This window comes from Schistocerca americana, chromosome 5, assembly GCF_021461395.2.
Source record: "Schistocerca americana isolate TAMUIC-IGC-003095 chromosome 5, iqSchAmer2.1, whole genome shotgun sequence".
Classification (NCBI taxonomy): Eukaryota; Metazoa; Arthropoda; class Insecta; order Orthoptera; family Acrididae; genus Schistocerca; species Schistocerca americana.
Genome location: NC_060123.1, coordinates 132,135,522 through 132,147,748, shown reverse-complemented (window position 1 = coordinate 132,147,748; position 12,227 = coordinate 132,135,522). Strand labels below are relative to the sequence as shown.

Here is a 12,227-nt window from a genome sequence, read left to right as displayed (position 1 = left end):
TTATTTGATTTTAAGTCATCCAAAGCTCTTTAAACATCTGATTCTAATACTGCACCCCCTATCTCTTATATATTGACTCCTGTTTCTTCATCCATCATGCCATCAGACAATGCATCACCCTCAGAGAGGCCACAATGTACTCTTTCCATCTATCCGCTCTCCCCACTGCATTTAACAGTGGAATGCCCATTGCACTCTTTAATGTTACCATACTTGCTTTTAATCTCACCTTAGTACTCAAACAGACAGCTTTTGTTATTAATTACTACATTTTCCTATCAATTTGTTTCTTCATTTTATGAAATTGTAACTAAAGCCAGTCTTGTCACAAGAAAGTATTTTCTGATTTTAGTTTTGCTTACTTTTATTTTTCTACCCTTACCTACATAAAAAAAATTACACAGGAAATATGCGAACAATGAGATGCTTGGTGTAACTACTCCATGATAAATTATTTATAAAAAAATTGAATACTTACCAATAATAACAAAAAATCTGTAACGTTTTCTGCGTAATGTTCGAGATGCCTTTGGCAAGATAATAGTGCTTGAAGGTTCATGTTCTGGTTCTACTGTGTCTCGCCTTTGAGCATTTAATCTCTTACAAATTATGTATACTGACAACGAGCATGATAGCATTAAAATATCTGGTCCAAGTATACGAATTCCATTACTAATACTCAGATCATTCAGACGCACCAATCCTACATGACGAAGAATCTTCTCTAGCATGCCACCTACAGAAACAAATATGTAACACATGTTATACACATATAAGTTGGGTTACTGTTTAAGAATCAACTTTACACATATTGCACAACTTAACAACGGCATACCGTTATAGCCTGGGCATCATATACAGCTGTATTTTCATACATTAAAATCTCAAAAACAATGCTCTCATTACACCTCATGAAGGTCATCAGGACAGTTGAGCACAGTAAGTGAAATCACTGACTTGGCTGGACACCCAAAACCATACAATCAACTGGCTATAACAAGGCATCAAAATATCACAGTCTAACACAACATATTCATATGCTGATTTATTCTGTCCCAAAAAAGCCTAAATGAAGAACATTCTTCAAGGGTACGAAATAAGTTATGTTAACAGTCACAGCCAGGAGCAGCCGCTGCATACAGCTTCCATATAGTATACTAACAACACACTATGGCTAGTAGTAATCTACTCACACTGCTTGTTGATCAGACTGCTGGCCATCATGTGTTAGGAAACATACATACAAATCTATTTTCATACTAAACAACTTTTAACCTCCTCAGTATGCAGGCACTGATATGGTTCTTAAAAATTAATACACAAACATAATTTTTTATTATGAAGTAGTTGATAAACAGTAAATGATGTAATGTAAGAAGAAGGGTAGTGACATTTATCAAAACAGCTGTTTTTCTGCTGACATGTATGGTAATGGAAAGTTGTGGGTGAAATACAATATGTGATCAAAAGTATCCAGACACCCCCAAAAACATACGTTTTTCGTATTAGTTGTATTGTGCTGCCATCTACTGCCAGGTACTCCATATTAGTGACCTCAGTAGTCATTAGACATCACAAGAGAGCAGAATGGGACAGTCAGCAGAACACACAGACTTCAAACATGGTCAGGTGATTTTTTTGTCACTTGTGTCATATGTCTGTACGTGAGATTTCCACACTTCTAAACATCTCTAGGTCCACTGTTTCCACTGCAATAGTGAAGTGGAAACATGAAGGGACACGTACAGCACAAAAGCGTACAGGCCGACCTCATCTGTTGACTGACAGAGACCGCTGACAGTTGAAGAGGGTCATAATGTGTAATAGGCAGACATCTATCCAGGCCATCACACAGCAATTCCGAATTGCATAAGGATCCACTGCATGTACAATGACAGTTAGGCGGGAGGTGAGAAAACTAGTTTTTCATGGTCAAGAGGCTGCTCATGAGCCACGCATCATGCCAGTAAATGCAAAATGATGCCTCGCTTGATGTAAGAGTGTAAACATTTGATGATTCAACATTGGAAAAACGTTTTGTGGAGTGACAAATCACCGTACACAATGTGGCGATCCGATGGCAGGGTGTGGGTATGGCGAATGCTCAGTCAACGTCATCTATCAGCGTGTGTAGTGTCAACAGTAAAATTCGGAGGTGGTGGTGTTATGGTGTTGTCGTGTTTTTCATGGAGGGGCTTGTACCCCTTGCTTTTTTGCATGACACTATCACAGCACAGGCCTGCATTGATGTTTTAAGCACCTTCTTCCTTCCCACTATTTAAGAGCAATTCGGGGATGACAATTGCATCTTTCAACATGATCGAGCACCTGTTCATCATGCACGGCGCTATGGCGGAGTGGTTACATGACAATAACATCTCTGTAATGGACTGGCCTGCACACAGTCCTGACCTGAATCCTATAAAACACCTTTGGGATGTTTTGGAACACCGACTTCATGCCAGGCCTCACCATCCGACATCAATACCTCTCTTCAGTGTAGCACTCCTTGAAGAAAGGGCTGCCGTTCCCCAAGAAATCTTCCAGCACCCGATTGAACATATGCCTGCAAGAACGGAAGCTGTCATCAAGGCTAAGGGAGGGTGGGGGGGGGGGGGGGGCCAACACCATACTAAATTACAGCATTACCGATGGAGGGTGCCACGAACTTTTAAGTCATTTTCAGCCACGTGTCCAAATACTTTTGATCACATAGTGTACAAGCATAGGAAGGAAACAATTTATATAGCTTCGGTGGTGGGCAGTCAACAGTTGCATAAACAAGACCAAAATCACAGCTTAGCTTAACATTATGATCATTGTCAAAGGTACAAGCGTGAATGCACCACCGCCCGCATGCCCCATGTGTACTTGAAGGCTGTGCTGTAAGGATAGTTGCAAGAGAAGCCAATATAGGGTGCAAGGGTAGTGGACCTGATCCAAATAGCATTGGTTGTGAATAATGGTGGTGAAGCAGTCATTGAATTCTAGCGTGATAGGCTCATTAGGGTCTTCTGAAACTAGTTGGTCAACTTTGCTCTCGGCCTCAGTTTGACATTGGAAATTCATTCAGACCGACACTTGGTTGGTGGTCATGTCAACAAATCTGGAACAACTGATGGTTATACAAAGTCAGCAAAATTGTTGCTGTTACTTGTCATGTGATAGCACAGCACAAAATTATAATAAGCTTTTTTTAAATCATGCTACAAACATCAATAAAGACACATCTAATAATCTCATGGTTGATGGTAGGTTAGTATTTTAAAAGACAGATATACTGGAACACACATTTGAAAATGCAAGGGTTTCTCTAGGGAAGATAATTTTCATGCACTAATTGCAATGCCTCCAGGAAATATTCCACAAGTAAACAAGGAATAAAAATGTCCAAAATATGGTATGTTGGTACACATATCAGCTGTTTCCAGTGATTTGTCACCAATGGCGTAAGTGAACAGTAGGGGGCCTCTTTGACTACTTATGTGTAATACATTTTACATTTATTCATGTTTATGGTCACCTGCTTTTCTCTCTAACAATCATCGATTCTTTGCACATCTTCCTGCATTTAACCACAGCCTTCTGATGTTGTAACCTTCCTATAGACAGCAGTATCAGCCACAAATAGCCTCCAATGTTATCCACTATGTCATTAATATAAAATCTGTAAATAGCAGTGGCCCTATAACACTCCATTGAGATACTCCTGAAACTACATTTGATGATTTTGTTCCAATTGGAATGATGTGTTGATTCTATCTGCAAGGAAGTCCCGTACTCAGTCACAAATCCACTACTCAGTTCAGCTATATTTTAATCACTAAATGACTGTGTGGAACTATATGTAAAGTCCTCTGGAAATCAAGGAACATGGCATCAACCTGAGCACTTCGCCTATGGCACTCAGGATCTCATGGATGAAGAGGGCAATATCACTGCTTGCAGAGCCCATGTTGATTTTTATAGAGGACATTTTCATTCTCCATGATTCCCATAATGGATGAGAATAAAAATGTAGCATAATTCTACAACACATTGACATCTGTGATATACGTCTATAATTGTGTGTGTGCACTCGACAGCCTTTCTCGAAAACGGGAATGCCCTTCACTTCTACCCAATCGCTAGCTACCCTTCATTGCTCCAGTAACCTTAAATAAAATACTGCTACAAAGGAAGAAAATCCTTTCATATAACCTCTATTAACCTCACAGGTATCCCATCTGATTAAGTTGCCTTTCCATTGTCGAGCAGTTTAGGTGATTTTCTATTCTGTGATCACTGATCTCAACACCTGCCATTTTGGCATTCCTGTTATGATGGAAAGGAGGAACCATATTATGATTTCCATAGTCAATCAATTTTGTAAGATCAAATTCAGTATTTCAGTCTTCTCCCAGTCATAATCTGTTTTGGTGCCAGTATGGTCACTGACTGAGTGAGTGAGTGAGTGAGTAGATAATTTCAATCCACTTATTAGCTTTATGTAAGAGTAAAACTCTTTAGGATTTTTAATCATATTGTTTGGATAAAGTATAAGTGATGACTGTGCTGCTGGATGTACTGCTCTATAAATATTTAACATGGAACCTTAAATGTTAGAAATGGAGAAAGGAGTTGCCACATTCATCAGGAATTGTCATAAATTTCAGAACATTGACATTCGTACATTTGCCTGGAGCAGCATACAGAAGCGTGTGCAGCAGAAGTAGAATTTCATGATATATCCTTCGTAACAGTAAGTTCCCACCGAGAGCCTGCAAGTAATTTTAACCTTTTCATAAATCACGTTTAAGCTCTATTGGCCTATGTACCACAAAAAAAGAATGGTTGTGGTAATATTAATGTACTTTTTTTTAAAACTGTTCCAGTTACAATTTAATCTAGTCAAGAACATTATCATTCAACATTCTTACTGTAAACTTTCCAACTGGAGTGGTCAACTGCTCACAAACAGCCATTGATTATATCTTTATTGAAAAGTCTAGCGAACAAAATTTTATTACAAAACCAGCAGTTCAATGGGCTCTCATACCAATACTTGCAGTTCTTTTTATTAAATGTCGATGCTTGCCAGGCTATAAGACCTTCTAGATCTCAGTTTCAGAGGATAGTCAGTAGGACAGAAATTGATATTTTAGGAAACTCCTCAAAGACAGGAACTGGAGTGGTATACACAAAGCTCATGGCATGAATGAGAAGTACAACACTTTGTTGACAAAGTCCTTACTTCATTTGTATACTGTTTACCCTCAAAACTAACCCAAATACAACCAAAGTCTATGAAGAAGTCATGTCACTCAAGGACAATGGTGTCTTGCAAGATAAAAAGGAAACTTTGTGTATCGGTCACAAAGAGTTCCGATGTTGATGCTGTGGCTCATTACAGGACATGATGAAAAATATTAAAGATAGTAATATGGACAGCAAAGCAAATGCATTATGAGAAAAAGGTACTCATGTCAGATAGCAAAATAAAGACACTATGGTGCTCAGTGAAGGAGGAGACTGTTAGAACCTGAGATGAAGAGGAACAGATAGCATTAACAGTAAATGATACATTGGTAATAGATGTGTACAGTGTTGCAAAACTTTTTAAAAAGCATTTGATAAATGGTACTGAAAAGATGGAGTTGCCAAATGCAGCAGATGCTGCCAAGGAACATCTTAGATCAGGCACTACAAATAACTTCAGTAATATGAACATAATCCACCCTACACCAGTAGAAGTAATGTCCACCATAAAAATCTTTTAAGTCAATACTTGTGGCTCTCATAAAAATTAAAGAAGTTAATTAATGGATGTTGTTCTGATTTTAGTAACATGTTAAGTTATTTTTGTAACCAATCATTCGTCAGTGGAACATCTCCTGACTGGCAGAAATGTGCTGAACTCAAGTCTTTGTTTCAGAAAGAAGCAACACCATCGAATTTCTGTCCAGTTTCACTTGATAGGTTAATGAAATTTCATGGACATTAAGTAAATGATTCCTAGCCAATTCTTTGTCACTGAACTTTGAAAGAGGCACACTACATGCATTTTAGAGTTTACAAGTGATTTTCCACTAGTATATACCTAAAGTATGAAGCAAAGCAGTTAGAAGAAGTTGACAGTGTTAAATTGTTACGATTACAACTTGATAAGAAATTGTGCATGAGTTGTCAGACATCAGTGATATGAAAATAAAAATAACTAACACATTTTGCTTACTTTTATTCCATAATGCCATATGGGGTCACTTTTTGGGGAAACAGATCAAAACACTCAAAAGTTTTCAGAGCCCAGAAGCATGTAATATGAAATATTTGTGGTGTGGACTCAAGAACGTCCTGCAGATCCTTATTCAAGGAACTAGAAATACTAATGGTTAAACAACAGCTGAGTTCATAGAAATAGTACAAGAAGTAAGATTAATCTCCTCAAAGATATGAAATCACTTACATTTGTCCAGAAAGGTGTCGATTAGCAAGGAACACACATTTTCAATATCTTGCCAGCAGCCATAATAAGTTTAACTACTCATAAATTTCAGTTTAAGAGGAGTATAAAGGATTTATTTGTGGCCTAATATTTCTACTCCACTGATGAATTTCTTAGCAGGGCCAATTGATGTGTATATGTCATCACTAATATAAAATAACATGAGTAATATGTAAAATCCAACGTGTATAAATTCCGTGCAGTTATTTGATTAATGTAAATCACTGTTGTGAAAAGGTTTTTGCTATTTGATGATATGTGGCTATGATAGCTCAAGAATTATTATATGCACGTCAGTGGATTGAAGATATGTGTGTTTTGTGACAAGCTTGTTACTACCTTTTAAATGAAACTATGTATAAGATATTTTGACTCCGTATCTATGAGGACCATCTCTGGAAAAAGTACATAGCATATCTTTTTTTTTTTGTACTGTAAATGTTTATTGTGTGTTGTTCTTTTCTGACATGTTTTACATCCTCAGGGATGACCTCCATACTGATCTACTTGAATGAAAATTACATCTAATTTAATCTAATCTTAACCAAAACTGTTCCACGTTTATGTGTTTCACTTTACTCCACTACCAAGAAGAGTTTACAGATAATGCTGTTCCATGCATATCTTGCATTCTTCCATTCCCACCCGAGTTATGGGATAGTATACAGGGCAGTTCCATAGGCTCAAAATCAGTGTTTAAATGACAAAAGAAAGCTGTAAGGTGCATTGGAGGACTTGGCCCATATTCATAATGTTAAGATTATTTTAAGAAACTAAATATAATGATAGTGCCTAGCCTGCATATTTACAACTGCATTGTCTTTGTTAAAGAGAATCTAAGTAAAGGTGATGTAAGGAGGACAGTTCCTGACCATAACACATGACCATGTACCACACACTAGGCTTGCAAAGATTCATAGCAGTCACAAATATCTTGGTCCTGTCTACTTCAACAAATTACTTGAAAATGCCAACACAGTGGCAGTAAATAAATTTAAAACTACTCTTTCGAAACAGATGAAAAGTATAGAAATTTACTCTGCTCAAGAGTTCCTTGAGTGTGCGTCAAATGACCACATTTCTTATGAGAATAAACAATAAATTAACTGCAAACTTTACAGATGTCACACTGTGTACTATTTAATTACTGCTTCATATACTTATTGTTAATTACCTGTTTGATTACTCAGTATCTTTGTCATTCACTTAACTACATAGTTAACTTATCTTGTAATTGTTAGGAAACTTTTTGTTGTTATTGGCATTTGTTTAAATATGTAATGTATCTATCTTGAATTATTTTCTTGTAGTTCATGACATATGCCCAAGTTTATATTATTACTATTACCACTATTATCATCATCATCATCATCATCATCATTGTGTTAACTTTGACAACATTGACTGCATGTTAATATTCTCAGAAGTAAAATAAAACATTTGTAATTTGTTTGATCCAAGTTACAAAAATAAGATTCTACTCACCAAGTGGTGGCAGAACACACACATAAGATACAGTTGTAATTGGCAAGCTTTCAGAGCCAGTGGCTCCTTCTTCAGACAGGAGGGCTGAAGAAGAAGGAAGAGGGGTGAAGGAAAGGGACTGGGAAGGTCTAGGAAAAGGGGTAAATTTTGGGGAAGTCAGCCTGAACGGCGGGTCAGGGGAGACTTACCGTACAGGATGTGAAGGAAAGATTGATTGTTGGGGACTGCATCTCTCAGGTTTTCAGATCTCGTTCGATGCAGTCCTCCACAGTCAGTCTTCCCTTCTCATCCCGTACAGTAAGTCTCCCCTACCCTGCGGTTCTGGGTGACTTTCCCGAAATCTACCCCTTTTCCTAGACATTCCCAGTGCTTTTCCTTCACCCCTCTTCCTTCTCCTTCAACCCTTCTGTCTGAAGAAGGAGCCACTGGCTCTGAAATCTTGTCAATTACAACAGTCTTTTATATATTTGTTCTTCCACCACTTGGTAAGTAGATTATTTTATTTATCTAATTAAATAATTTTGTCAATAACTGATCTTTTTGTTGTTAAAAATAAGATTCTGATAATTATTGAGAAAAGTCGTGCAGGTACTCACAATTTTCCAGAAAATATCCATACGGGGGCATTGATAAAAGCACAAGTTGGAAGGCTAAATGTGCTAAACACGTTATTACACTGCAAAATATGACTACTTGTAAATATATTCCAGTTGCACCTGGAAAAAGACAAAACAATTACTACACCAAATTAAAACAGAATGTGTAATTTATGGAGTTCTTCAACAGTATTAATTCATATTATCAGTATACACATTTTTCAGCATTACTGTTATATGTACTGTGCATCAAATTATTAATTTGTAAAATTTCAACAATGATAGAGGAGCAAAAAATTAATATGACACAAATCTGGCAGACATGTAGCACAGCAAAAAGGGGAACATTCAAACATGCTGATCATCTGCTGTGTGCTGATTCAGAGATCATGTTGGAACTTTCTTCTGGGCATGGTACAGTAAACTCAAAATAGTCAGAGGTCTCAAATGGTCACAGCAGCTTCCACAACATGAACAACTATTCTGTAGGTTCTGTCCATGCGTCATGCACCAAGGGTGCTCCGTACTTCACTAAAGAGAAATCTCAAAGCATTAGCCAGGGAGATTGTGGAGAGCAAAGAATTAGGCCAGTATTAAAACGTACACAACTTTTGTGGAAAATATGATTCATGAAGTACCATAGACAACCCAAGGTATGACAGTTAACCATTATATTTAAGTATTACATTTCTCTGGCTGCTGGCAGTGCATTTTACAGCAATTCTGGTAAAACTTTGTGTAAAAAGTCAAGATAATATGGTCTATAGCATGTGTTTGGTGGAAGATAAAATCCAAAATATCACTCACAACGCCAACCTACAGATGAGAGGACTTCAAAAAGTGAAGTAAGCATTCCTGTGGCAAGAAAGCAACTCTTACTGAACGCTGCAATCTACTTCAAAGTGACACAGATATACAACACTATTCTTCAACATAGTCACAAAGCCTCTGTAAACTGTCAGAATGTTCTACGAATTGTTCAATTCCTCAACAACATTAAATGACAGAAATCCAATTCTTGGTTACGGAGCCACTTGAGAACTACTGTGTGAACATCCTCATCATTGGAAAATCTCTCTTCTCGAAGATGTTTTTTCAGCTTGCCAAAAAGATGAAAATCGCATGGTGCAAGATTTTGAATTGCCAATCGGCTTCATCCATGTCTGTGCACCACTTGACTATGGCTGGACGTGACACTGCATTTGTTGCATATACCTGCAGAATTCCATAGTGAATCTCTGTGCAATCCAGATGTCATACAATGTTAAGCACCTGTTGTCTGTTCCGCAGCAGAACTGTCTCTGCATGACACCCAGGACACGGATTCTCTCCTGACAATGCATCACGCTTGTTGCGCAATGGTCTTAGTGTGGAACAACATGTATAACTTACTTTGTGGAGTTAAGTTCCTAACCAATAACACACCCTAAATCAGAGCTAGGGTGGGGAAGGGGCACTTCAAGTAAGTTCCATGGTAAATGGTGAAAAATAGTTTTGGGATTCCCCAAGAAATCTGACTAGGTACACTTGTTACCATCCAATATCCTTCTACGTAGTCTGACTTTTTCAAACAGAGACTGAGTCAACATGCCAGCGAATGAGTTCAGTTTGGGAAGACTTATTTCCTAGAGGAAGGGAGGAGGGGAGTGTGAGCAGTTGCCCTCCCGTGTTCTTTGCTGGGAACACATCCTTGAAACAATCCTTAGGTTTGAAACCTGGTGCTTACGATAACTGATGCCATCAAATATACCATGAAACTGCTTAGTGAAGTCCTCCATCTGAAACATTATAAATGGGGAGCAACTGGAACATGCCAGCTATACAAATAAATGTGCGTAATCACATAAGAAACTATATATCTATCAAATGATCAGCAGTCAGAAACATACATTTTGAAACTTACATGGCAAAATGAAAAGTGATGAATGGAAAGCAGGAGACAAGAAGAGGCCATACATGAGATAGAGGTCATATAATGAAAACCGTATCCAAAATTCCGGATTACGGTATAGGAGGAATCACTGCTTTTGAAAGGCAATAACTTAAATTACTTTATTGCTTGATATTTCATCTGTCTAAGCATGTAACCTCCATGTTTTATAAAACATTGTCAACACATATCAGACTGTACATTCAAGGTTATTAAAACATGTTGAAAAAATTACTGTATAGTATCAGTTAACTCATAAACTGTCATACTAGAAGAATTAACAATATGTTGTTATTCGTACCTTTCATACTATTGTACGTTGGAACCTTCACCCATGGGCTGAACAGAAACAAGAGGAAGTAAAGAAAAGAAAACAAGTTTTGGCGAAACAACACACCTGAAACAAAAGAAAACAACTTTAGTAAAATGTCAGAATGGTGACCACACACACACACACACACACACACACACACACACACACACACACTATGGCATTAAAGCTGTATCATCATGCACTTGTCAGACAAAGTATGTACAAATAGACATGGGTTCTGTTACATGCTTGGCTGTGAAAGTGATTAGATTCAATGTAACGGCTAGGTAAGAATATCGCATCTACATTATTTACACTCAGTGGGGTAATAAAAAGTAATGTGAATTTAATTTCGCGGGCTTCATAATCTGATTTTCATACTATATTTGAACTTGATGGTATACATGTTCCTTATATATGTTTCCATTTTCTGCTGTTTTGAATATTTAGTTTATTGTTGATGGTCGAAAACATTATACGTGTTTTTCGAGTGCTCGACGAATTTTTACTTTCGAAAAAGATATATCAAAGAATGTGCATCAAATTTTGCTTGGAAAACAGCATAAAGTGTTGCACCACATTCGAAATCTTGACTATGTCCTTTGGCGAATCTGCTAGAGTATGAAAAGAGTTTGCGGGAGGTATAAACGCTTCAAAGATTCGAGAAGACGTTGAAGACGACGACCGCCCTACTGTCCTAAAGGTCAAACACATCAATATTACTGACGACAAAGTGGAAGAAGTAAAGAAAACTGTTCTGAAAAATCGTCAAATCACTGTCTGAGAGGTTGTTGTTGATGTCAGCATATGCTTTGGCTCATGTCAAGCAACTTTTTCGGATGTTTTGTTTTGGGCATGAAATGTGTAGTAGCAAAGTTTATTCCGAAACAGTTGAATTTCGATCAAAAACGCCATCGCTCAGGAATTGCTGAATGGAGTCTACAACGATCCAGAACTTCTATACAATGTAACAACACGTGACGAAACATGGCCATAAAGCTGTGACGTCGAAACCAAGGCATGATCACCCCAATGGAAACCGCCTGTAGAGCCGGGTAAGGGCGCGCATAACAGGGGAAGCGGAAAAATAAAGTGTAATCAGGTATTTTTCTTTAAAAAATGATTTAAAAGTCAGTTTTAACATGTTGGAACAAACTTTTTTATGGCTACTTACAAGACCTAACCTCGACAAGGTCGACCACGCACAATGTGTGAAGAACGTTTGTGCGATTTAGTGTTTTCGTGATGAGTTCAACTAAGAAACGATATCATCAGTCTTTCAGGGTGCATATTCTGCTGAATTTCCGTGTCTTATGCGATCACGGAAAGATGAAACATTCACGTTCTGTTGTACGTGTTCGTGTGATATAAACAGTGCTCACGGAGGAAGAACCGAATTAATAAATCATAATACATCCG

The 12,227-nt window shown here is 37.6% G+C and overlaps 1 protein-coding gene across 1 annotated transcript in view; it reads right to left on the bottom strand.

Annotated features, from left to right (window-relative positions):
• LOC124616722 (piezo-type mechanosensitive ion channel component) overlaps positions 1–12,227 on the bottom strand; it is a 684,203-nt gene that overhangs the window by 479,515 nt on the left and 192,461 nt on the right. Inside the window, exons 3-5 of the mRNA XM_047145082.1 lie at positions 10,797–10,892; positions 8,566–8,685; positions 479–736 (exon numbers count right to left, since the gene is read on the bottom strand). Coding sequence (XP_047001038.1) covers positions 479–736; positions 8,566–8,685; positions 10,797–10,892 — 474 coding nt within the window. The remainder of the gene's footprint in view (positions 1–478; positions 737–8,565; positions 8,686–10,796; positions 10,893–12,227) is intronic.